Below are 27,959 nucleotides of genomic sequence, written 5' to 3' on the forward strand. Positions count from 1 at the left end.
AAAAAGTATCAGAAACAGCATCGCAGAGCTAAACAAGTCAGGTGCCTATGGGGCTGCAGGTCCAGAGGCAGGCAACAGTAGCACGTTCTAGGGGCTAAAAGCCACTGAAAGTCCTCCACACAACACACAGAGACAAACAGGTTGAACTCACTTCTTGAGGCCTTCCCTCCCTCCAAAAATATTCAAAGTATCATTCACTATTGACCCACAAAGCTTTGGACTTCAACTTTTAATCTGGGAGGCAGAAGAGGGCAACAACTAGTCTTCCCTCTGCTGGTGACTGAAATGGTGATTTCAGTAAAACCACTGCAGAACAGGAGCCCTAAACCACCACTATGAGCCCTAGTTTTGGGGAAAGGGCTAGAAAATATGACTAAAAACACCCATAGATAGGTGAAGGGGCTTGGATAGAGACAAGCTAAAACAAAAACAAAAATTCTCCCACTCAGGGCAGCCCGGGTGGCTCAGCGCTTTAGCGCCATCTTCCGTCCAGGGCATGATCCTGGAGACCAGGGATTGAGTCCAATGTTGGGCTCCCTGCATGGAGCCTGCTTCTCCCTCTGCCTGTCTCTCTCTCTCTCTCTCTCTCTCTCTCTCTCTCTCTCTCGGTGTCTCCATTAATAAATAAATACATCTTTTTAAGAAAAAATTGTATTCTTAAAAAAAAATTCTCATTCTCCCACTCCAATGAGTCTACAAACTCAAATTTTGAAAAACATGGATATTTAAATTGCCAGCCAAATTAAAAATTGGAATTCGTGGGGGGTGAGGGTATAGGTCAAATAGGGGATTAAAGAATGGGGGATGGGGATTAAAGAATGCAGTTGTTGAGGGGTACCTGGCTGGGTCAATTGAAAGAGCATGCAATTCTTGATTTTAGCATCCCGAGTTCAAACCCCACAGGGTGGGGTAGAGATGAAATTAAAAAAAAAAAAAAAAAGAGGAAGAAGTGTACTTGTGATGAGCACCAGGTGATGTATGTAAGCGCTGAATTATAGTATTGTACACCTGAAACTAATATAACACTGTTAACTAAATAGAATTAAAATAAAAACTTTAAAAATTACAATTTGCTCCAGAAAGAAATAATTTTATGAAAAGGCCTTTATAATGTTTTAATTATAAGCCTCTCTCTTTTTATTAATCCCTTTACAAAATCGGGGATTAATCAATCAAAACTACACGGATATTTTTTAAAAAATAAATCTTGAAAATGAAAAATAGTTATATAAATATAAAACTCATTAGATGAAATTAAAACTGCAACCTGGACACAGTTACAAGATGAATTAGTGGAAATATTCATCTAATAGGAACTCTGAGAGTAAAAAAGAAAATGACAAATTTTTTAAAACGACAAATTTTTAAAAGAAAATAGCCTTATGTCAATCATCTCTCACTTAAAAAAATAAACAGCTGAGAATTTTCCAGATATCAAGATACATGAGGATTTTCAGATTAAAATGTGCTCTGAAAAACAAGCACTATAAACTATAAACTCAAAGTAGCCAAACTATAGAATATTAAGGAAAAAAGAAAAATCTTGAAAGCTAACAGATTATCTTCAAAATAACAATCAGGTTGACAGTAGGCATCTTATCAATAACCAAAGGGTCCAGAAGACAACGGAGTAGTATCTTAAACATGTCAAGAATTTTAAAAAACAAAAACAACCCCTTTCAATCTAGAATTTTAAACCCAGCAATCCTTGAGGAGTGAGCATCCAAGAATTTGGTTTATGACATCCCAGACACCAGCTTAGATTCAAAGTGCTTTCCGCAATAGCCTTCCGTTGACTTGAATGTAAAACATGGCACAATTCAGTGACTAGCAGGTATTCATATCCCTTTAAAAAATTAGTCACTATATGTAAGCTCTTTCAATAACTTTATTGAATAGCCAAATTGATAAGTTAGCACAGTTCAAACGATTATTTGCATGGGTTACAAATGACTGTTTCTTTTTACAGGAATAAAACAGTGAAAATTACAAACTGTAAAAAGGAAGACAAATCTTGTCTCTAATAGTTAAGAGAAGCAAGATTTAACACAGCACATTGAAGATCAATACATATTTGAATTTGAGAACAAGAATTTAATGTTACAATATTATACACTACTTTACAAAATTAAAATTTCTATATAAGGATTATATTTGAAATAGTTAACAAAATCTTGAAATCACATTTGATGGTCCCCTAGATAATAGCTGTTACGCATCTTTGATTAGAAGAAATAAATCTTTTGTTCTAATTATTGTGAAACAGTCTGTTAGACTCAATACATTAAATTAAAACAATGAAATATATGCAAACTAAAAGGTACACAGCTTGAGTGAATATTAATATGTCAGACATACAGAAATGTTATTTTAAAAATCCTAGAAATTAGAAAAATAGAGTACTTTTTATGGTAGAATTGCCATGCTCAGATTTAAATACCAAGATTGCCCTTGTCTGTACTTTAGTAGTTGTAGATCTGTAGAAAATTCAAGGATCTTTCATAATTTACAACTACAATAAAAAAAAATATGGCATAGTGTAAATATTAGTTGCTTTACATTAAAAAGTAATACAAGATGAGATAGCAGGTAGTGCCCTACTGCAAAACAACAAAAAAAACTAAAAAAAAAACATTCAATATTACAAAAAATAATTACTTACTATCAATATCTCCAAAAGGTTCATTCATTCCCTCATTATCCAGAGAACAAATATTACGAATCTTAACTAAAATTGTGTTTATGACCTATTATAAAATTATTCTAGATTGCACATGTTATACACTATCGAAAATCATTTTTAAAGTGAAATTTTAAAAGTAAATTTGTGAACTATACTAAAAAAGCATGTGTGGCAATAACAAGAGTCCTACCCACTCGGGGATGAAGTGAGGCACAAGGAAGGTTATTGTCCCTAGAAGCACAAACTTTTCCCTCTGGAAGATTCTTCACTACTATTAAGAAAGGACCTACAAATAACAACATTTACAATTCACATTAAGAAGAGAATTTTAGTTATTTTAAGAAACATCAATCAGTGCACAAGGATGACTGTTTCTTTAAAAGAGGGGAAAATAGAAATTTATTTTAATTTGCTACGATGTGAAAATTGCTTCCTAATCAATGAAGCAGCTTTCAAGAAAATTTCCAGTTCAATGCACCACTCACATACTGAAGAGAAATCTTAACACTGCTTAAAGGAGATGATATTCCTAAAAAACCCAGTTAGTCTGATCCAGCAGGCAGGTAGTAGTGTATACTCCAATGGGACCTGCTTCTTCCATATCCCCCAACAACTCAGTTAAAGTCAGCTCATACTGATGTAAACTTGAAAGTTACTATTTCATTGGTGATCGTATGAGACCAAGATTGTAAACACATTTTTCTAACCCATTGAAACAAAGAAACAAAAATCTTTTCATCAAGTATTACACACTGAACAACTTGTACTTTAAGAAGTTTATACAAGACAAGGTGAATCTGTGAAAAATGAGCCAAACTCTTTTAAAGATATCCTACCACAGCACTTTAAATATACAAATGTTTAATTTATCTATTTGTAAACAAAATCCACTCAATGGTTTTGACTATAATATTTCTCTGGCTCAATCAAAAAAGCAGTCTCTTGAGCATGTTCAGAAATCAAGTTTCTACCATAACTTCAATATATTGGATTTGTGTAATCTTAATATCCACCAAATCAAAAGCAGCATTCATGCTTTAATAAGTTTTAATATCCAAGAATAAATAGCTTATGAGTGGCTTTCAATTATTAAACTCCTTAGAAAAATGTTACTGATGCATGAGACAGAATTTTAAAAACCTTTAATTCATCAATTCACCAATAATATAACACTTTTATTGTACATCACAGAGCAGAAATGAACCAAAGCCCATTTCAAGAATCAAGATAATCAGTTTCTCATCTCCCTATTATCATTGCCAGTCCCAATATATTTATGAAGACAGCTGATTCTTTTCACTGAAGAACATGATAGTGTGTCCAAACAAGTCTTCTGCAGTCACATCACATCAGAAAACCACTTAGTTTTCACTTCAAATCAAAGTGACTTTGTTCTTCAAGTATAGAGAATACTGATAGATTTTAAAGCTTGACTGTATTATTTCATATTTTTCTTCTCAAACTAGAGTGAGTTTACTCTAGCTTTAGTTAACATGATCCTTTTTCTTCCTTATATAAAAAAAACAATACAGGTATGGGGGATGGGTTCTAGTTTTCTACATACTATTTACTTCTGAAACTTTTTGATTTTAAAAAGATCATTATCAATGAATTGGTAACATCCCTGCAACACTAAGTCTTGTGAGGTTTTAAATGTAGCAGCCAAAATTTCAGGAAAAAATGAGAAATATACATTTGAAACACAGAAGTCTTTATTTTACAAAATTTACTTTGCCTCTGCAATATTGTCTCATCCTATTTAAATCCATAACAACTCAAACATTATTGGCAGCAAAGGAAAAAAAAGTATCCAATCAATTGTATGTAGATCTATTTTGATTTGAAAAATACAGTATTTCAGAGTTGCATGTTTGATTCTCTGTTGTGGTCCTTTATTTGCTATAGTTTGTTGCAATCACAGTGAGAACATATAATCATCACATTAGTCCACAAACCTAACAGAAAAGGAAGGTATTACACATTCTCAGGTGTTCTGCATTATCATGACTTTAAGTCAAATATCTTCATTTATTCATTTGTTCACTTGTTGTTGTATATGCAAAAGGAATTCATAATATGATAATGCAGATTCTGTTCTGTCTTCTACCATGTTTTGAAGGAAGTTTGCTTTCATTGGACTGTCATCCCTGTGGAATAAGACAAAAATATATACATTACATAAAATGCAATAGTAAAATAAACAGTGGATTTGTCCATTGTCATGATGCTTTTAACATACTCTTTGCTAGTAACTGAACAGAAAGCATAATTGAGTAATATTTACTGAACATTCTCTTTCTTTCTTTTCTAAAGGGTTTCCTTAAGCAATATGTCATGGGTAACTATAACTCAAAATAGGTCCTTGTAAAACTAAATAAATTATTTTCCAATTAGCAAACAAAAAATACAACTTACCTTATTACATAAAGTATGGGGAAAAATGGTCTCTGCTCTCTAAGCCAAGAGATGAATGCTATTATTCTGGCAGATTCTGGTGTATCAAGTTCTGGAAGATCTGTCTATTAAACAAAAACCAGCAATATCCAACTTACTTGAATCACATAGTTAATGCATCATTTACAGTGCTTCTCAAACTTTATCATGTATATTATTCACCTGGAGATCTTGCTGAACTGCAAGATTGACTTAGGAGGTCTTAGGGAAAGGGGCCTGGGAGTATGTATATCACAGTTTTCTAGTAAGGGGTAGGCAAACTTCTGAAAAGGCCAAACAACAGAAATACTTTAGGCTTGCACGTCATTTGGTCTCTGCTGCAATACACAACTCTGCCAATGTTCCACTACAGAGCCATAGACAATACATAAGTGAATGGACACAGCTATGTTCCAATAAAACTTTATTGACAAAAACTTTGGCACACTTTACTGAGCCCTGATCCAGAAGAAATCCAACCTCTTCATTTTATTATGACATCTAAAATTAACTGATTCATTCAGGCAGTTATTACAAATATGACAATTATTTACTTCATTACCTAAAATGCCTTGTCAACCAAGCCAATAGTTTTATTTACAGCTTTAAAGATAGTGCTTATTCCAGCTATACTCCTGACACAAACATCTTTTAAATACATGATTTCCTAATGACTTCTGTGAATGGAGTTAAACCCATAAATATGAAAAAGCACTAACATAAAATACATATTCCAATGTTGGGGACAAATTGATAGTAGGGTCTAAAATATATGATACTAAATAATACCATGTTATAATCAATTCTAATTTTAATATTATACCTTTTTATTTATTTTTTTTAAAGATTTTATTTATTTACTTATGAGGGACACAGAGAGAGAGAGGCAGAGACAAAGGCAGAGGGAGAAGCAGGCTCCATGCAAGGAGCCTGACGTGGGACTTGATCCCCGGTTCCCAGTATCAGGCCCTGGGCTGAAGGCGGCGCTAAACCGCTGAGCCACCTGGGCTACCCATATTATACCTTTAAAAAAAAAGATAGATAGACAGACAGACAGATAGATAATGAGAGAGGGAAGAGAGAAGCAGATTATCCACTGAGCACGCAGACTGACCCTGAAATCATGAACTGAGTTGAAACCAAGAGTCAGATGCTTAACCAAATGAGCTACCTAGGCACCCCTAATTCTAACTTTAAAAGTGAAAATTAGGGGTATCTTGGTGGTTCAGTGGTTGAGCATCTGCCTTTGGCTTAGGTCATGATCCTGGGGTTCTGGGATCAAGTCCCGAATCGGGCTCCCCGCAGGGAGCCTGCTTCTCCCTCTACCTATGTTTCTGCCTCTCTCTCTGTATCTCTCATGGATAAGTAAATAAAATCTTAAAAAAAAAAAAAGTCTACCACAATCACTATAATAAAAAGTCTTACCATAGTCTGTGGAATTAATGCATAGTTTTGAACTCCTAGAACCTGGCTGAGAAAATTTTGTCCACAATTTTTTCCAACCCAAAGCATCAGCACCTGGCAACAGGAAGAAAATTATTTTGAGACACACACAACAGTGAGCTGCTGATTCAACCTTTACCACTGAGTATGTTTTAAAAGATCAAAATGAAGAGTATGTTTAGTAAGATTATACAGATTTCAGCTGAACTAATAATTACTTTTTACCATGATGAGACTTTTATGCTTGGCATGAAAAGAGGTTATAGAGGGAGAAGGTAGCTCATAAAAAATAGATTAAGTAGCAAATAATCTGTTCAGGAAAAGAGATACTAAAGTGAATGAACGTATAATAGTATGTAGAGGGAAGGATCCCGATCAATCAGACTACTCACAGAGCCTGCATCCATGAGGAAAGCTCCATCTCTGCTCAGCTTCTCCACGGAAAGTTGAAGAATAGGTGGCTGAGGTATGGTGCGATCATTGATGTTGAGTGCCCCCTGAGGATTTAAGCAAAAAAATTAAAGCTTTTGGACTTTATTAATTTGAGAGAGAGAGAGAGAGAGAGAGAGAGAGAGAGAGAGAGAGAAAGGGGGGAGGAAAAGAGGGAAAGGGAGCAAAAAAAAAATCTCAAGCAGACTCCCCACTGAGTGTGGAGCCCAATGCAGGACTTGATCTCACAATTGTGAGATCATGACCTGAGGTGAAATCAAGAGTTAGATGCTTAACTGACAGAGCCACCCAGGTGCCCCCCAAAAGTTAAAGCTTTTAGATACAACTGAAGAACAAAATACCCCAATAATTAGACAACAAGAGCTGACAAGATGCATTCCATGTCAAGGGAGAAAAAATAAACTTTCAATCAGGCCAAATGACCATGGAGAACAAAACCAGTCAACAACATAGTCTGAGGTGACAAGCCCACACAAAATTCAGCACAATTTGCTGCCACACATCTTATCAGCTGGAGCTGCTACCATATCTTGAAGCTGCTACCAGAAATACTGAATTATATACAGCTTGTCATTCTGCTCCTGAAGCTATAGTTTGGGACCTCAGTCAGAGGTCCCAAAGGACACAGAACTTGGAGCTTTTGCCTATTTAACCCTGTGGTGACTTTCTCCTTCAGAGCGACTTCCAGTTTGCAAACTCTGACCTTTGCATTCCAAGAATTTTTTGTTGACATAGTTAAAAGCAGTCATAATTGTTTTTTAAGATTTTTATTTATTTATTTATTTATTTATTCATGAGAGACAGAGAGAGAGAAGCAGAGACACAGGTAAGGGAGAAGCAGGCTCCATGCAGGGAGCCCAATGCGGGACTCGATCTCGGGACTCCAGGATCACACCCTGGGCCGAAGGCAGGCGCCCAACTTCTGAGCCACCCAGGCATCCCAAATGCAGTCATAATTTTAATTTTTTAAGATTTTATTTATTTATTCATGAGAGACACAGAGAGAGAGAGGCAGAGACACAGGCAGAGGGAGAAGCAGGCTCCATGCAGGGAGCCTGATGTGGGACTCGATCCCAGGTCTCCAAGATCACGCCCTGGGCTGAAGGTGGCACTAAACCACTGAGCCACCCGGCCTGCCTGAAACCTCATATTTCATAGGTAATTTGTCCTTGATGTATGTAAGACATCTTAAATTCTTTAAATTTTGTAAGGTTTTTAACCAAAATATTACTTCTAATATGTATATCCTAACTTGATCACAATTTTAGAAAAAAAATTATGATTTAACATTTTATGCATGTGACTTTAACTCAGGTTAAATTTCCTAATAAGGGCAAATAATATCTCGGTGGGACCTTCCAAAAAAAAGAAAAGAAAAGAAAGGAAAAAAGGGGGCAAATAATGTTACAACTTAAATATTTTTTTCTTTAATTCAAGAATACTATTAAACTCAATACTGACTTAGGGCTTTCAGATGTAATTCCACTCTCAGGACACTCCAGATCAATTTGTTTAAATAAATAAATCAGGGTCAGTTTGATTATCTATTCATTTACTTAGATCTGCTATAGAGATCTGTCTTAACAAAGTTTATTACTTTTATATCTTAAATAATATTTTAGTAAGAAAGGAGGTTCTATTCTCAGAGCTTCCTCAAACCAAGATTTCCTTACACAGATCTACCAAAGGAATAGAATTAATAGCTTTAAGAAACAAAACTTTACTGGGACGCTTGAGTGGTGCAGTCGGTTGACTGTCCACCTCTTGGTTTCAGGTTAGGTTGTGATCTGCCCTGAAATGGGCTCCACGCTCAGTATGGACTCCGTTTGAGACTCTCTCTCACTCTGGCCACCTCCCACCCCCACACTCACATGCACACGTGCTGTGCTCTCTCTCTGTAAAATGAGTAAAAAAAATAAATCTTTATTATTTTTTTTAAAGATTTACTTATTCATGAGAGACACACAGAGAGAGGTGGAGATACAGGCAGAGGGAGAAGCAGGGTCCCCACAGGCAGCCTGGTGCGGGACTCAATCCTAGATCCTGGGATCAGGCCCTGAACCAAAGGCAGACGCTCAACCGCTGAGCCACCCAGGTGTCCCTAGATAAATCTTTAAAAGCAAAACAAAACTTTCCTCATTTCTACAAGGGACTTAGTATAATTAAGCTTATGAACCTCTAAGAAAAAGTCACTAAAAAAGTAATCTTACCTCATCTGAGAGATTGTCAACTCTATACAAAGTGGGATGAGTTGTGAGCATAAGGTAAACCAAAGGCTGATTTTTCACTTGACACATGGCAAAAATGCGTTCATCCAGACGTGCATTTGTCCCAGTCTGAAACGATTTCTGTAACAGAAAACCACTGCTCATCAAAAAAAAAAGGGTATTTAATAACAAATACAAAGCTTTGCAAATATCAGATGTTAAAACAAAATTTTCAGGCAGAATTAGCAAATTTACTGTTATTCTTTTAATTCGTTCTGTTAAGTATCTTTTAAGAAGTTGCCCATCTATTAAAAATGTGACTATATCCCCACCTGAAAGAAATTAACCACCTGACTATGGCAAAGTCATTAGATCTCTCTAGTGTTTTCTAATCAGTGAAATATATCTAAATACTCTATCTGCCATAGAGGTATAGTGATATAAAAATCTAAATAATAGGGACGCCTGGGTGGCTCAGCAGTTTAGTGCCTGCCTTCGGCTCAGGGTGTAATCGCGGTCTGGGGATTGGGTCCTGCATCGGGCTCCCTGTGAGAAGCCTACTAAGTTATAAATAAGCAAAATATTCATAGGTCAGTGTTAAATGCTACGGAGAAAAATAAGGGCAGGAAGAGAAGTAAGAATGTAGGTTAGGTTGGCTAAAGAACATTGCTCAGAAAAATAAGCCTCAGTGACAGGACAGCTTTTAAGAAAAGACCTAAGGAGGGAAAAGCAGATATTTTTAAATGTTAAAATTTAAGTATATATGTAATTTCTGTACATTAACATCATATTCAGAAGTAGAAATATATAATTTGGGTTAAAGAAACTACAAGTTGATCCTAATAGGATGAGTAGGGTTGCCCTTCTCACCTAGAAGAGATGACATACACCAGACAGGTCAATCCTGGAGTTCAGAAGATTATACAAATTGACAAGATCAGAGTAGTTTTCATCAATTTTAGAATCTAGGATCCTCTCCCAGGTGATTTATTAACATGAACTTTTTAATAAAATTTATAAGGGAAGGTTATCCTAAGTATACAAGCTTGGAAAAATAAGCCTCCTCTACTTGCCTAGTTGCCTTTCTTTTTTGGATGGTGGGGAGAAGGGAGAGCCAGCAGTAGGGGCAAACAGCAGGCAGGGGAGATAAGTAATAAATATCAAATGAAAAACTCTATAAGATCATAGAAAGAAAGGCAACTGCCAGAGAGGAACATTTGAGCTCAAACATAGGAATAGGAAAGTACAATGCAAGTATGGAAATAAGTACACAGATATGAGAAGGCATATCTACGATTAAGTAGTATGTGGCTGAAATACTGTAGAAAGCAGGAAAAAGCTAAAAGAAGAGTTTTATCTGTGACTTTTTGCATAAGCAATAAAATATACAGCTCTTTTTTTTTGGAAAACTGGGAAACTGATCATCATTGGCATCTTTGATTTCTTTCAAGATTTGAATAAAAGTCAAAGTCACTGACTTCAGAAAAGTTAACTGGCTTACAGTTAAACATACAGTGTTTAGTCATTCACAGGATAAAAATTTGAGTTATTTACATTTTTACTGTCTTAGTTTCTGATTTTGATTCTCTTACCTGTTTAAGGAGAGCCAACACAAAGAGTGGGAAAAGCCGCAAAGAAAAGGGAACCATGAGTCCAGGCTGCTGGCTACTTAAGACTGAAGAATGATAAGCTGAAAGAGAGTCTATGACGGCATTCACTAGGGCATCCCGAGCATCACTCAGACTGGCAGTCACAGATCTGTCAACAGCTAACAGAGTTGGAGGTAGGGACAAACAAGAGAAAAGAGAGTTTAGCTATCCCACTGTTAAGGATAGAAGATATATAATTTTTTTTAATTATACAAAATCTCTCACCAATTTATTACATATATAAGGACACAAGTATAGCAGCAGTTAAAAGCCCATAATTTGAAGAATCAAAATGCATCTCTATTTCCTACCTGTATGACAATATGGCAAGGGATCTAATCTTTATGAGTCTGTTTTCCTATCTGTAAAATGGGAAAACTGTATCTTGTTGGATCTAAGATGTTATTAATTATAATCCATTATAACGTTTATAATTATAGATCTTTTATATACCACAGAGAAAGAAAAAATTGCAACTAAAAACACATGCTTTCTTCACAGAGGATTTTATGTTTATTGAAAGACCTCTTAGCTACTTAGATGATTCTTATCACCTGTTACGCTTCTGTTTCTATGCATTTCTGCAAACTTGAAAAAAAATTTTCTAAAAAAAAAAACCTTTTTTAAATACTAAGAGCAATGGGCAGCCCCGGTGGTGCAGCGGTTTGGCGCCTCCTGCAGCCTGGGGTGTGATCCTGGAGACCCGGGATCGGTCCCGCGTCGGGCTTCCTGCGTGGAGCTTGCTTCTCCCTCTGCCTGTGTCTCTGCCTTTCTCCCTCTCTCTCTCTGAGTAAATAAATAAATCTAAATAAATAAATAAATAAATAAATAAATAAATAAATAAATAAATAAATAAAAATAAATACTAAGAGCACTATTATTGTTTTGAAGACTTCTCAAACTACAACTAAACTCAATTCATGTGCTCTCAAAAATACAATCAATAAAGTGAGGTTATTAACTCCTATGACCAAATTTGTGCATAGCAAAGAAAAAAGACCACTGTTACCTGGTCAACAGTAGCACTTTTTTTTTTAAGTAGGCTCCACACTGTATGTGGAGCCCATCACAGGGCTTGAACTCATCATGACTCTGAGATCAAGACCTGTGCTGAGAACAAGAGATGGATGCTTAACAGACTGACCCCACCCAGGTGCCCCAATAGTAACTCTTAAGACTTTAATTGAAGACTTCCTGATTTTCAAGATTTTGATAAAATGTGAAAAAATGTGCATGTTGGGATAAGCCAAATTTAGTAACATAACTAACACCTGTTAAGTAAATTGTCGTGAAAAAATTTTTAATCTACAAATATTAACTGAAACAGTTCTTTTTTTTTTTTTGAAACAGTTCTTATTGATGATAATAATGATCATACAATTACTAAAAAGCATTAGCTCAACAAAATATAAAGGCAGTGACCCTCAAATTCTTAGGTCACATCTTTAAACAGTGTATAAGACTTATATGGAGTTGGATTCCTTTTTTTTTTAATTTCAAGATTTTATTTATTTATTCATGAGAGACACACACACAGAGAGAGAGAGAGAGAGAGAGAGGCAGAGACACAGGCAGAGGGAGAAGCAGGCTCCACGAAGGGAGCCTTGATCCCAGGACTGCAGGATCATGCCTTGGGCCGAAGGCAGGCGCTAAACCGCTGAGCCACCCAGGGATCCCCTGGGGTTGGATTCTTTATCGGGCTTCAATAAAGAAAGAATTTCCCAATAGGAAATTCAAGAAAATGGGTGATTATTCCTACTACAGGCAGGCAGATTTGAGTTTGAAGCAAATGGACCCCAATGGCATCTTTCCTGAAGGAGAAAAAAATAAGAACCAAAATGATGTTGGACACCTGGATGGCTCACTAGTTGAGCATTGCCTTTGGCTTAGGGCATGATCCCGGAGTCCTGGGATCAAGTCCCACATCAAGCTTTCTGCAAGGAGCCTGCTTCTCCCTCTGCCACGTCTCTGTCTCTTTCTTTCTCTCTCTGTCTCTCAATGAATGAATGAATGAATGAATGAATGAATGAATAAAATCTTTAAAAACAAAACAAAAAAACCAAAATGATGTTAAGTTCTATGTATGTAAAAAGGGCCAAAAAAGAAAAAGAGGGATGCCCGAATGGCTCAGTGGTTAAGCATCTGCCTTTGGCTCAGGGCGTGATCCTGGAATCCCAGGATCAGGTCCCACATAGGGCTTCCTGCATAGAGCCTGCTTCTTCCTCTTCCTACGTCTCTGCCTCTCTCATCTTCCTACGTCACTGCCTCTCTCACTCTGTGTCTCTCATGAATAAATAAAATATTTAAAAAAAGAAACTTTCCCTTTAGGGAAAAAAAGGAAAATTTAAGGAGGCAACTCTATCTGATATGGAAATAAAGAGGTGAAGTTTGAAGTTATCAGTAAATTTTCTCTTAGCTCATGTGATCTGACCAAGGCTGCACATTTATGTGTGAGAGTAAACTGATTTTCTATCCTGAATTGCAAGTCTAAAGATCTTTTACAGTTCAAACTCTCTTGTAAATCCAAGTTACAGAGCTCATAAAAAAGCTATTCACTACTAGCATTGAACATTAAGTAAAATATGGTTATTTAAGTCCATCATAGGCAGATTATGAGACAGAAAGTAGTTTAGTAGCTCCCTGAAGTCAGTGAGGGATGGAGGAGGAAGGAGGCCAGTAACTGCTGATGCGCATGAGGTTCTTTTGGGATAATAAAAATGTTCTAAAATCAGATTGAGGTGATAGCCACACAATTCTATAAATATACTATAAATAGTAGGGTCGTATACTTAAAATGGGTTATATGACATGGTAAACTATTTTTCAATAGTTGTTAAAAAATTTTTTTAAATAAGGTTACCGGGCAGCCCGGGTGGCTCAGCGGTTTAGCACGCCGCCTTCAGCCCAGGGCCTGATCCTGGAGACCTGGGATCCAGTCCCATGTCAGGCTTCCTGCATGGAGCCTGCTTCTCCCTCTGTCTTGTGTGTCTGCTTCTCTCTCTGTGTGTGTCTCTCATGAACAAATAAATAAAATATTAAAATAAATATATAAATAAATAAGGTTACCTACAACAGATCCTTTCATTCAAGTAGTTAGTTATTTAAAGCTACATATTTATTTATTTTTAAGATTTATTTATTTATTCATGAGAGACACAGATTGAGAGGAGAGACAGAGACATAGGCAGAGGGAGAAGCAGGCTCCTTGCAGGGAGCCCGATGCAGGACTTGATCTCAGATCCAGGGATCACGACCTGAGCCAAAGGCAGGCACCCAACCAGGGAGCCATCCAGGCGCCCCGTAAAGCTACATATTTTAAGGAAAATAACACTATATGAGTTTTTCTAATGTTATTACTTGTGAAATATTTATAATAGCTGGTAACAATTCTTACCCATATTGGCCAATAACCCTGAAATTGCTTGAACATCAGCTCCCAGAAAGACTTCGTTCAGAGTTGAAACTACAGGCAAACACAAAGTATGAACTCGAATTCTTCTTTCACCTTTGGGGAAAACACATAAATGATAGTAAGGCACAACTCCATTAAAAAAACTCTTTTTTTAAAGATTTTATTTATTTATTCATGAGAGAGAGAGAGAGAGAGAGGCAGAGACACAGGCAGAGGGAGAAGCAGGCTCCATGCAGGGAGCCCGACATGGGACTTGATCCCCAGATCCCTAGACTCCAGGATCATGCCCTGGGCCGAAGGCAGGCATTAAACTGCTGAGCTACCCAGGCGTTCCATTAGAAAACTTATATTAAAGTCCCTTGGAAAAATCACTTCTTTTCAATTTAGAACCAAAAAGGGTTATTCAGTATGCAGAAATAATATCAAATATTTAATGAATAAAACTTTTAAGTTTCATCCCTTTTATTATTTGGCTACAAAATTATTTCTGTTTGGTGCGCCTCAGATCAAGCCCTGCACAGGCATCCACACCTTCTTGCTCAGCAGGGAATCTGCCTCTTCCTCTCCAACTCTGCTCTTACCCAACCCCCACCCCCCCACCCCCCAACTTGAGCACACATGCCCCCTCTCTTTCTCTCAAAAATTCTTTTTGTTCAAGTTATTACTGAAAAGGGATAATTAAATGATGGTAACATACTACCTTCTAATAATCTCTTTTCTGAACCTTTTGGTTACTTTATCTTTTTTCCTAATAAAAACTTTGAATATACATGTTACAACAACACTACTTCCACATGTGTTTTCGAGTCTGATTTGATATTTAAAGCCCAGAGAAATCTTACACTTTCTTCTTTAAACACAGAAAACAATTTTTAAAAGAGATCACTTAATATAGTATTTTCTTTTTGGTAATTACCGACAATAACAAAAACCAATACAGAAACAAAAATGAAAACTTTTTGGCAATCATCAAATATCAAATATTAAGTCAATCTTTTAAAAATTTCTAAGCAGCAAGACCTTGAAAACTACTGAAAAAGAACAAGTAAAAAAACCTAGAAATGATACGCAATATACTCACAACCTACTTGTCTTGAGACATGAAGACTGATGAAAATGTATATATAAGGAGCTCATACATACTTTTTAAAAAATTTTTATTTATTGAGAAAGAAGAGAGAGAGTGTGTACTCAAGCATGAGCAGTAGGAGGGACAGAGATAGAAGCAGACTTCACCCTGAGCAGGAAGCCAGACATAAGGCTCAACCCCAGGACCCCAGAATTATGACCTGAGTGGAAGGTTGAGGCTTAACCAAGTGAGCTACCCAGGCACCCCCAAATTACTTTTATTTTTTTTTAAGTTTTTTAAAATTTATTTATGATAGTGACACAGAGAGAGAGAGAGAGAGAGGCAGAGACATAGGCAGAGGGAGAAGCAGGCTCCATGCACCAGGAGCCCGACGTGGGACTCGATCCCGGGTCTCCAGGATCGCGCCCTGGGCGAAAGGCAGGCGCTAAACCGCTGCGCTACCCAGGGATCCCCCAAATTACTTTTAAAAAGACTAAACAGTATCTGCAAAAAAGAGTAACATTGTTTAGAGTTTCTATTCCAGACAGGAAAGAAAATAGATACAATGTTTAGCCAAAGGGACGCCTGGGTGGCTTGGTTAAAAGTCAGCCTTCAGCTCAGGTCATAATCCCAGCATCCTGAGATGAGTCCCACATTGAGCTCCTTGCTCAGCGGGGTGCTTGCTTCTCTCTCTGAGTGCTATTCCTCCTGCTTGTGTGTACTCTCTGACAAATAAATACAATCTTAAAAAATAAAAGTTTAGCTTATCATAACAGCAACTAAACATAGAGACAGAGAGAGACACAAAGACACACAAAATCAAAGACTGAAATAAAAAGGGCCCTTGATGGGACCACAAAGTGGTACCTTTCTGAAAAACAATCTGGCAATACCAAGATTTTTCTAAACAATCAGTCTGACACTAAGAAGACTCTCAGTAAATATCTGTTAAATACAATGGTTAAGGAAAATAAATATGACACGTTTTAGCTTTACCAGGGAAAGCAACAAAGATTTTAAGATTAGAAATACTCTTTTGGTTTTAATAGACATGAGTATCTCCAAAAGAGGGGGTATTTTTTATAAGGCAAAGAATACATGACCAAATCAAAAAACTTACCTTTGTTGCCACACACTGTATTTATAGTTAACAATACTGGATTGTAAACTCAGAAATCTGTTAAAAGTGTAGACCTCATGTTATCTGTCTTTGCCACGATAAAAACGAAATGATACAAAAAACACACTCACCTTTGCTGGATGTATACAAGAGTGCAGACTGAAAGGAAACCAACTGGGTGTCAGTAAGACTCTCTTCTACAGACATCTGTACTGCATACCCAGCATCTGGGTTTACATTAGGCAAAGACAGTAAGTCTGTTGACCGAACAAAGAAGTTCCCATGGAAAGTATGAATGGAAAGACCTAGAAGAGAAAACTTTATCAAAATGACTTATATAAACCTATATACAGATATGTATATTATATACTTATCAGATTGGCTGAGAGTAAATTTAAAATTTTAGATGTGAGGGACACCTTGGTGGCTTAGTCAGTTAAGCATCCGACTCAATTTCAGCTCAGCTCTTAATGTGAGACTTGTGAGTTCAAGACCCTCACAGGGCTCCACACTAGGTGTGGAGCCTACTTAAAAAAAAGTTTTGGTGTGATATTGTGATTTATAATAAGAAATATGTACTTGATCTTCACTCATTTCTGGCGCAGAGCTCCTAAACTCTTAAAATTTCCTAAGTAACAAAAATCACCACAGTGTCTTTTGCTATGTTGATGGAGTGACTTTGGAAAGCACCTACATAACTAAAGGATAGGGGCTGGTTGGTTACCAGAGGACACAACCATATGAGTAGAAGGTTGGAAATTCCAGTCCAACCTGTTCCCCAACAACAGCCTTCAGGGAGGAGAGATAAACTGGAGGTTCAATCAGTCATTAATGACCAATAATTTAATCAACTATGACTATGTAAAGAAGCCTTCATAAAAACCCAGTAGGTTGGGGACCTTTGGAAAGCTTCCAGATTGGTGAACACATGGAGATATATGAAGAGTAATGCATTCAGAGAGAACATGGAAGCTACACAAGCTCTATGGCTTTCTTTGCCCCTTCTCTGTACCTTGCCTTTTACATCTCCTCTTCAATCTGGATGTTCCTGAATTTTATCCTTTTATTTTTTTAATTAATTTTTTAATTTAAATTCAATTTGCCAACATATAGTAAACACCCAGTGTTCATCCCATCAAGTGCCCACCTTAGTGCCTGTCTGAATTTTATCCTTTTATAATAAACCAGTAACCTAGAAAATAAAATGTATCTCTGAGTTCTGTAAGCTTCTCTAGCAAATTAATTGAACCCAAGAAGGAGGTCGTGGGAACCTCCAATCTATAGCCAGCCAATCAGATCACAAAAAGAAGCAGAAACAGAAAGCTACTGCGGTAACTAATTGGTTATGAGTGACACTACAATCGGAGTTGTTTGGAGATGTGACAACCTTAGAGAAGGGTTTGATACCTTACATAAGATATTACAAATGCTTTATTGTTAGTTGTTTCACTCAAACATTTTTTCTTTTTATTACAGTGATGGATAACAGAGAACTTCATTTGGCACATGGTTTGACCAACAGATTTCAACATCTAGCTAGTGGCCAGGTCTGTGGATCCTTATCGTTGGATATCTTTCTATTGGCTAGCTATTTCATAAAATCTTTCCACTTCAAAAAAAAAATGATTGTTTTGCATCTCTTAAAGAACAACCTTATTTTAAAATCTGAATAAAGGGCAGCCCCGGTGGCGCAGCGGTTTAGAGCGGCCTGCAGCCCAGGGCATGATCCTGGAGACCCTGGATCGAGTCCCACGTCAGGCTCTCTGCGTGGAGCCTGCTTCTCCCTCTGCCTGTATCTCTGCCTCTCTCTCTCTCTCTGTCTCTATGAATAAATAAATAAAATCTTTAAAAAATAAAATAAAATAAAATCTGAATAAAAGAGTAGAACCAGATTGATAATGTAAAGGATTAAAATATCAAGAATTATTTCCCATTTTCCTAAGAAAATAGTTCTCATTTAGCAGCCTTAGGCATCTATCCTGAAAAACAAACTGGATTAAAGCATTCTGAAACTGTCAGACTATTTTCAAAGCAACACTGAGGCAAAGTGTCAGTAGTAGGACAGAATGAGAGAAGCACAAATTAAAAGACCTGCTACTTCTTTTTTTTTTAATTTTTTTTAATTTTTTTATTTATTTATGATAGTCACAGAGAGAGAGAGAGAGGTAGAGACACAGGCGGAGGGAGAAGCAGGCTCCATGCACCGGGAGACTGATGTGGGATTCGATCCCGGGTCTCCAGGATCGCACCCTGAGCCAAAGGCAGGCGCCAAACTGCTGCGCCACCCAGGGATCCCAAAAGACCTGCTACTTCTAAAGATGAATGGTGGGAATGGTTGTACAACAATGAGAATATACCTAATGTCATTCAGTTGCATACTTAAAAATGGCTAACATGGTAAATTTTATATTAGGTGTATTTTACCACAACAAAAAAATAACTTTGAAAAAAAAGACATTTCACTATTACTGGGAATAAATGAAATAAAAATCATGCTTATTTAGTTGTGGGGGTGGAGGGAGATAGGATTTTTAAATGAGATATAATTCACATATCATAAAAAAATCACACATACAGTGTACAGTGCAGTGGCTTTCAGTACATTCAAAATAGTCCCTATTTTCTTTTGTTTCTTCTCTATTCTTTTTTTTTTTTTTTTAAGTAGGCTCCACACCCAACGTGAGACTTGAACTCACAACCGTGAAATCAAGAGTTGCATGCTTTAGCAACTGAGCCAGCCAGGTACCCTGGCTCTATTCTTCTCTATTCTTTTTTTTTTTTAATATTTTATTTTATTTATTCGAGAGAGAGAGAGAGAGAGAGAGGAAGAGACAAAGGCAGAGGGAGAAGCAGGGAGCCTGATGTGGGGACTCGATCCCAGGTCTCCAGGATCATGCCCTAGGCCGAAGGCAGTGCTAAACTGCTGAGCCACCTGGGCTGCCCCTCTATGCCTTTTTTTCCCTCTCTATTCTTTTTTTTTTTTTTTTTTTTTTTTTATGATAGTCACACAGAGAGAGAGAGAGGCAGAAACACAGGCAGAGGGAGAAGCAGGCTCCATGCACCGGGAGCCCGACGTGGGATTCGATCCCGGGTCTCCAGGATCGCGCCCTGGGCCAAAGGCAGGTGCCAAACCGCTGTGCCACCCAGGGATCCCTCCCTCTCTATTCTTAATTGCATATTCCATCAGTTTAAGTAAAATATCTTAGAAGACCAAAACTTATGAAATAAGACTAGATAAAAATGCATATTTACTGGTATCAAAAGTAACATCTAGGTAAATGTAAAAAAAAAAAAAAAATAGTGCCCCCACCTTTTGTGCACCGAATCCTCATGACTGCCTCAAAGCCAATCTTTCGAGTGAGGTATCTCTGTAGTTCCTTCTGTAATTTCTGCACTTGTACTGGGTTCTGCTGATGGTGGTAAGAAGGATAGTAATAGACACTACCTGCTGAATACCGAGAAATACAACCTGGAAGAAACACACACTTCTTAAATTCTGCAATTAACTATTACTGCATGAAAAAACTACTGGTTTTTGAATCCATCTTTCCTTAGCCTCTCAAAGTATAATCAAAAAAAGAATTTTTATTCCTTTAAATAATAGTACAAAAATGTTTCCATTACAAATGTTTAGAAATATATAAACATTTAGAAGAAAAAAAGGTTTTTGTTTTTTTAAAGATTTTATTATTATTATTATTATTATTTATTTATTCATGAGGGACACAGAGAGAGAGAGAGAGAGAGAGAGAGAAAGAGAGAGAGGCAGAGACATAGGCAGAGGGAGAAGCAGGCTCCACACAGGGAGCTGACGTGGGACTCAATCCCGGGACTCCAGGATCACGCCCTGGGCCGAAGGCAGGCACTAAACTGCTGGGCCACCCAGGGATCCCCATAAATAAAGGTTTTTAATAGACTAACTCTCCCAAGGGAATAAAAATTCCTTCACTTTGTCCTTTATTTAGAATATCATCATATAAATATCTTCACATTCATTTGAGAAAAATAGTCATGAGGAAGAACTCACCCAGAGAAGCCAAATCAGAATACTGTCCACTGAGAAGGAATAAGTCCACAGCAACCTGCTGACCAGAACAATCCAAGGCTAATTTCTTATAAAAGTCAGTGGATGGTGTCAAGTGAATTTCCTATTAATGATAAATTACATAAAGGAAAAAAATTTAATTTAATTGTTAAATTGTCATAAAACTTTATTTATTTTTTTTAAGATTTATTTTTATTTATTTATGATAGACATAGAGAGAGAGAGAGAGGCAGAGACACAGGCAGAGGGAGAAGCAGGCTCCATGCCAGAGCCCGATGCGGGACTCGATCCTGGGACTCCAGGATCACGCCCTGGGCCAAAGGCAGGCGTGAAACCGCTGAGCCACCCAGGGATCCCCTTGTCATAAAATTTTAAAACCTATCTATATATACACCAAAATGTTAACAATTATTGTTGGGCATTCTAAAAATCCTTTATTTTATGTTCTTTTGGTTTTCTTAGTAAAAAACATACTACTTAATAATTTTCTATTTTCGGGACACCTGGGTGGCTCAGTGGTTTAGAGTCTACCTTCACCTCAGGGCATGACCCCGGGGTCCGGGATCAAGTTCTGCATTGGGCTCCTTGCGAGGAGTCTGATTCTCCCTCTGCCTATGTCTCTGCCTCTCACAAATAAATAAATTAAATCTTTAAAAAAAAATTAAAGAATTTCTATTTTCTAGTTTTAAAAAGAAATACATCTATTATGCTAATTTCAATAATCTATTAAATAGTTAGAATGCCAGAAACTGTTCTAAATAATTCATGTGTGGGGCAGCCCCAGTGGCTCAGAGGTTTAGCGCCACCTTCATTCAGCCCAGGGTGGGATCCTGGAGACCCGGAATCAAGTCCCATGTCAGGCTCCCTGCATGGAGCCTGCTTCTCCCTCTGCCTGTGTCTGTGCGTGTCTCTCTCTCTCTTCTCTCATGAATAAATAAAACCTTTAAAATTAATTAATTAATCAATCAATTAATTAATTAATTAATTCATGTGTGATATCTATTTAGTCCTTTGAATTACTATAAGAAGCAAGTCCTTTTAACTACTATCATTACTTTCACTTTATAAATAAAACATAAGGAAACAGAAGGGCAAAGAAATTAACTAATTCTTCAAGCTCCTACATCTAAAAAGAAGTAGAATTTAGGCAGACTGACCCCAGGACTGACACTGTCATCATTAGAGCATACAGCAACTCTCATTATCTTTTGAAAAATACAGATCTCAAACTACGTTTATATACACAAGGTACTCAAAAGCAATCGATGGCAATCAATATGGCAGACTACTCATTAATGGTCATCCACATTCTACTTAGTTCCTAACAGGCATATTCTTTAGAATGCCAGGCTTTCTCATCAAAGGCAGGCTGCAATGCTAATGGCTTGCTAAGGTCCAAAAATAAGGTAAGACTGAATCAGGTGCAAAGTGTAATAAAATAAAAAATTTAACATCAGCAAAACATGCTTTATCTATTTCCTTATACTCCCTCCTCTCCACAACTGAAAAATAAATGAAAAACAAGTTTTTTGGTCAAAGCGACAGAGCAGAGCACAAGCATATATGGTAACATACACTTGATGACTTTCTAACCTTAGCAGATGACCTTTGGTTGGGCTCCTCTCGTGGTCTCAGGGCTCCTACTCCAAGAGTAGGAAGTTGTGTTTGAAAGACAGACATTCGACCACCAGTTGGGGACATCAGCTTAAAGGCAGCCTGAAGTGCAGGACCCAAGGCACTCTGGGTTTCCAGGGTCTTGGTGAACATTTGTGGCAAAGTTTTCAGTAAATCTTGAACAAGCTTGTAAAATAAAGCAAGAAAACTCAAAGGTATTAACAATTAAAATTTTTTTCCACAAAAAGTCAGTAACTAATACAGCAGACAAGACACTGAATCATGATGATGGTCAGAAAATCTACAGACAGTACAGTAAACAATGAAGTTGGTCAAATGACAAGAAAGCCATTTTAAGTCAACATCATAAATTGGCAAGCAAGACAAATCAAAATTGGGGCCTTACAGTTCTTGCACATGCAGTAGTCCAGCAAGACTATAAGTCCAAAATGTATCCAAAAGAACCATCACAGTTTAGAGATTTGTTTTCTTTTAATGCCATCAAACATGGCCTTCTCAATCACCTCTACACACTTTATTCTTTTCAGTTCCAAAGTGAGTTTAACTCTTCCCCTATTGAAAAGTCTAAGATAGCCAGTAAATTTGCCAACTAGTAATACCACTACAAATGAAAAACAACTACCTATTCAGGTTAGGTTTTATAAATAAAGAGAGTTAAAGGGAAAAAAAAGTACTTCACACTATTGTGAAGTCACTGTTGCCAACAGCTGAGACCATAGACTTGCTAGTTAAAATGTTACCCCTACGGCATATATGCATGTACAGGGTAGACAACAACCCCCCTTCAGACACATTCTGTTCACCTCTCACTGTATTATGTCATGGCAATTTCCAGGCAGGTAATAAGTTTCTTCTGAACTGACCCCAATGACACTCTGTGAATCAGAAAAGCAAAGGGCACTGAAAGCAGCCTAGCTAAAGTGCTTCTATGTAGTGACCAGAAGCTAATCTGAGCAACCCTCCCAATTTCCCAAATGGCTGGCAAGGCAGGTTTCCTTTATGAAACACGCTTATCTTCTACCCTATTACAAGTATCTTGCTACGTTAGACTTAAAAGCCATCTGTTCAAGGGTAAATTCAAGAGCTATTCATCTGATGAATTTTAACTAACAGCAAATATAAAATGTTACACATCTTAGAAATGTCTCAGAAAGAAACAAAACTTTACTTAAAGTATATTTGGAGAATATTTTCCTTCAGTATTTCAATTAAATATGTCAAATAAGAAAATTAACTTACCTCTTTACTTTCATTTAAATTTACTAATAAATTCTCTGGCATAGGTATAAAAACATCTGAAAAATAAATAAAAAAATTTTAAATAAAACTTAATTGTTAAAGATGCTCCATACACTTAACACTGATGATAATAATTAACCACCCTCATAATTTAAAGAAAAGCAATCTCCTCTATTATATTTGGCACTGTTTAATTATGTTCAAAATGCCACCAAAGGAGCACTGATTTAGGTATTTGTTGCAACTTATATGTTAGCATGTAAAAGGTAAATAGCCTCCTAATCAGAAAATACTGATCTGTAAGCACACAGTATGGATTTACACAAGTGCTCTGCTTCTTAGGTTAAAGACAACAATTTAGAATCCTACCTTCCATTCTTGCTTAGCCTTCAAAGCCAGCACTCTTGGCATTAAAAAAAAAGTGTTGACTAAGATGACACACAAGAATGCTCTGTCTTGGGGCATCTGGGTGGCTCAGTGGGTGAGCATCTGCATTTGGCTCAGGTCGTGATCCTGGAGTCCTGGGATCAAGTCCCACACATCAGGCTCCCTGCCGGGAGCCTGCTTCTCTCTCTGCCTATGTCTCTGCTTCTCTGTGTCTCTCATGAATAAATAAATAAAATCTTTAAAAAAAAAAAAAAAAGAAAAGAATGCTGTCTCTTTATGAAAAAGTAATATAGCCCATGGGGCGCCTGGGTAGCTTAGTCGGTTAAGCCGTTAAGCATCTGTCTTCAGCTCAGGGCAGCCCACGTCAGACTCCCTCCTCAACAGGGAGCCAGCTTCTGCCTCTCCCTCTCCATCTCCCTCTGTGTGCTCATGGTCTCTCTATCATAAATAATTTTTTAAAAAGTCATTAGCCCACCAATACCTCTGTCATTCAAAAAGTACATACTCTCTCATAAAGAAGGCCCCATTAGCCCCTATACTTATGGAACTACAAAATCAAGTAAATCAGAAGATATGCTAACTGACCACTTCATATGAGCTCCTTTGGATTCAAATTTATTCTTACTTAGGAATTAAATTCTCTTCCTTTAAAAGGAACCAAACTATGGGTGGTGGTAAAGGATTACAAGAAGTCTCACTTACTACATCATGGTATTGTTTTTTGTCAAATTGGCTCATTTTAATGTTTGTAAAAAAAAAAAATACCCCCAAAATAAGTTGAAACATTTAATATCTACAGTGATTGTTTAGCTTTCTTCTGTTTCTTTCTTTAAAATTTAGATTTTCTTCTGTTTCTTTAAAATTAAAAATCATTTTGGGCAGCCTGGGTGGCTCAGCAGTTTAGTGCCGCCTTCAGCCCAAGGCATGATCCTGGAGACCAGGGATCTCCCACATTACGCTTCCTGCATGGAGCCTGCTTCTCCCCCTGCCTGTGTGTCTCCCACTCTCTCTGTGTCTCTCATGAATAAATAAATAAAATCTTTTTTAAAAATAATAAAAATAAAAAAGCGTTTTGGGGTAATTTGGGTGGCACAGCTGGTGTATGACTCTTGGTTTCTACTCAAGTCGTGATCTCAGGGTAGTAAGATCAAGCCCCATGTTGGGCTCCACACTTAGCATGGAGTCTGCCTAAGACTTGCTCTCCCCTGCCCCTCCTCCTCCATGCACGAAAGCTCTCTCTCTAAAATAAATCTTTAGGGATGCCTGGGTGGCTCAGCAGTTGAGTGCCTGCCTTTGGCTCAGGGCGTGATCCCAGATTCCTGGATTCGAGTCTCACATCAGACTCCTTGCATGCAGCCTGCTTCTCCCTCTGCCTGTGTCTCTGCCTCTCTCTCTGTCTCTCATGAATAATAAAATAAAATCTTTTAAAAAGTTAAAAAAAAATAAATCTTTAAAAAATTAAAATAAAAAATCTTTAATAAAAGTTTTATTGAGGGATGCCTGGGTGGCTCAGTGGTTTAGCACCTGCCTTCGGCCCAGGGCATGATCCTGGAGACCCGGGATAAAGTCCCACATCAGGCTCCCTGCAAGGAGCCTGCTTCTCCCTCTGCCTATGTCTCTGCCTCTCTCTCTGGGTCTCTCATGAATAAACAAAAATCTTAAAAAAAAAAAAAGTTTTATTGAGATAGAATTCACATACCATAGAATTCACCCTTGTAGAAGATAACAATTCAGTGATTTTTAAAAAAAAATGTATTCACAGAATTGGACAACCATCACCACTAATTCCAGATCCATCTCATTATCCCAAAAAGAAACCCCATGTGAATTAGCAGTCATTCTTCATATCCCTGCCAACTCCCCCACAGCACTAGGCAGCCACCAGTCTATCTCTGGATTTGCCTATGCTGGACATTTCATAATTTTAAAAATATTTTATTTATTTATTTTAGAGAGGAAGGGAGCATACACAATAGGGGTGAGGGGTGGGGAGCAAAGGGAGAGGCAGAGAATCCCAAGCACCCCCAAGATCATTATCTGAGATGAAACCAACAGTCCAACAGCTAATAAATAGACTCGATTTCGGCACAGAATGTAGTCACACGGTCATGATTTTGGAGTCGTGAGATCAATTCCCACATCGAGCTCTGCACTCAGTGAGGAGTCTGCTTAGGATTCTCTCTCCCTCTGCCCTTCCCCCAACCTACCACAGGAGTGCACATACTCTCCCTCTCCGAAAGGAAAAATCTAAAGAGTCACACAGTATGAGGTCCTTTGTGACTGGCTTCTGACATTCAGCATAATGTTTTTAAGATTCATCCATGTTGTGTAGCACCTATCAGTACTTTATTCTTTTTTGTTGACAAATAACATTTCATTGTATGGATACACCTTTTGTTTATCCATTCATCAAATAATGGGCATTAGGGTTTTGGCTATGTTGCTATGAACATTCGAATGCATATTTTCTTTTTTTTTTTTTTTAAATAATACATTAGATTTTTTTAAATAATTATTATTTTAAAAAATATTTTATTTATTTACTCATGAGAGACACAGAGAGAGAGAGGCAGAGACACAGGCAGAGGGAGAAGCAGGCTCCATGCAGGGAGCCCGATGTGGGACTCGATCTGGGGTCTCCAGGATCACACCCTGGGCTGAAGGTGGTGCTAAACTGCTGAGCCACCCGGGCTGCCCTCATATGCATATTTTCTTGAGTATGTTGTACATGCTGAGTAGAATTGCTAGGTCATGTGGTAACCTAACTTCTGGAGGAAGTGGCAGACTATTTTCCATAGTGGCTGCAACATTTCGCATCCCAACTAGCAGTGTATGGGGGTTCCAATTTCTCCACTTTCTTGCAAATACTTCACTTGTTACTGTCTTTTTTTTTTTTTAATATTTTATTTATTTATTCATGAGAGACACAGAGAGAGGGAGAAGCAGGCCCCATGCAGGAAACCCGACATGGGACTCGATCCTGGGTCTCCAGGATCACACCCTGGGCTGAAGGCAGCGCTAAACCGCTGAGCCACCTGGGCTGCCCCTACTGTTTTTTTTTTAAACCGCCACTATGTGACATCCAGGAAGGGACTTTCCATCTATCACCTTATGTATAAAACTGAGAGGATAGACTGCATCAGTGAATTCACAATTTGGCCAATCATCAGAATCACCTGTTCGGTGATTTCATTTTATGCAAAGTAAGTATTTCGGTGAATAGGTTAGAGAATGAATGAGTAACTTAGTGATTTGTTGTGAGATGTAAAATAATCAAGACAGAAGGGGGCTCTCCTCAACTACTGCCCTTTAAAGATGTACATTGAATCCTCACTATTTGTGGATTCCATATTTGCCAGTTTGCCTACTCACAAAAACTTATTTTTAACTCCCAAACCAACACTCGGGCTACTTCCATGGATGTTCAGAAACATGCTCAGGACAGCAAAACAATTTGAGTTTTGAATTTGAGAATTTTCTAATTAGTCTCGTCGTTTTCATTTTTATTTCCCTGGTAACTTAGGATATGGAGTATCTTTTCAAGGCTTATCAGCCAACTGTTTATAGAAAATATTGAACACTGTTCATTGAGTAAAGACATGTCTATTCAAATCATTTACCCACTTTTTAATTAAGTTGTCTTTTTGGTTAGCTAGAGATTTCTTTATATAATCTAGATATAAATTCCTGATCAGATATATGATTTGCAAATATTTTCTCTCATCCTATGGATTGTTTTTACTTTTTTGATGGTGAAACACAAAAGTTTTTAATTTGGGGGCACCTGGGTGGCTTAGTCAGTTAAATGGCCAAGTCTTGATTTCATGAGGGTCATGAGATCAAGCCCCAAGGCGGGCTCTACACTCAGTGCAAAGTCAGCTTGAGATTTTCTCCCTGTCCCTCTGCCCCTCCCTCTGCTTGTGTGCCCTCACTCTCTCTCTAAAATAAATAAATCTTTAAATTATTTTTTTTAATTTTGAAGAAACCTAGTTTATATATTTTCCTTTTTTTAAAGGTAATGCTACATCCAACGTCGGGCTCAAATTCAAGACTGCAAGATCAAGAGTTGGATGCTCTACTGATAGAGCTGGCCAGGTGCAGCTATTTTTTTCTTTTGTTATGCTTTTGGTGTTAGAGCTAAGAAATCACAACCTAATCAAGGTCACAAATATTTTCTTTTACTTTCT

At 37.4% G+C, this 27,959-nt stretch overlaps 1 protein-coding gene across 4 annotated transcripts in view; it reads right to left on the reverse strand.

Annotated features, from left to right (window-relative positions):
* Window positions 1-1,870: 1,870 nt before the first annotated feature.
* The window catches only part of SEC24A (SEC24 homolog A, COPII coat complex component), a 63,333-nt gene continuing 37,244 nt past the window's right edge, over window positions 1,871-27,959 (reverse strand). For all 4 annotated transcript variants that reach the window (XM_072728584.1, XM_072728585.1, XM_072728587.1 and 1 more), the window contains 12 exons: window positions 23,386-23,441; window positions 22,105-22,311; window positions 20,494-20,614; window positions 19,777-19,935; window positions 16,598-16,771; window positions 14,260-14,370; window positions 10,809-10,984; window positions 9,220-9,357; window positions 6,952-7,056; window positions 6,542-6,634; window positions 5,099-5,202; window positions 1,871-4,830 (listed from right to left, as the gene is read on the reverse strand). In XM_072728584.1, the coding sequence (XP_072584685.1) occupies window positions 4,716-4,830; window positions 5,099-5,202; window positions 6,542-6,634; window positions 6,952-7,056; window positions 9,220-9,357; window positions 10,809-10,984; window positions 14,260-14,370; window positions 16,598-16,771; window positions 19,777-19,935; window positions 20,494-20,614; window positions 22,105-22,311; window positions 23,386-23,441 (1,559 nt within the window). In that variant the 3' untranslated portion in view covers window positions 1,871-4,715. The remainder of the gene's footprint in view (window positions 4,831-5,098; window positions 5,203-6,541; window positions 6,635-6,951; window positions 7,057-9,219; window positions 9,358-10,808; window positions 10,985-14,259; window positions 14,371-16,597; window positions 16,772-19,776; window positions 19,936-20,493; window positions 20,615-22,104; window positions 22,312-23,385; window positions 23,442-27,959) is intronic.

This window comes from Vulpes vulpes, chromosome 12 (assembly GCF_048418805.1).
Source record: "Vulpes vulpes isolate BD-2025 chromosome 12, VulVul3, whole genome shotgun sequence".
Classification (NCBI taxonomy): Eukaryota; Metazoa; Chordata; class Mammalia; order Carnivora; family Canidae; genus Vulpes; species Vulpes vulpes.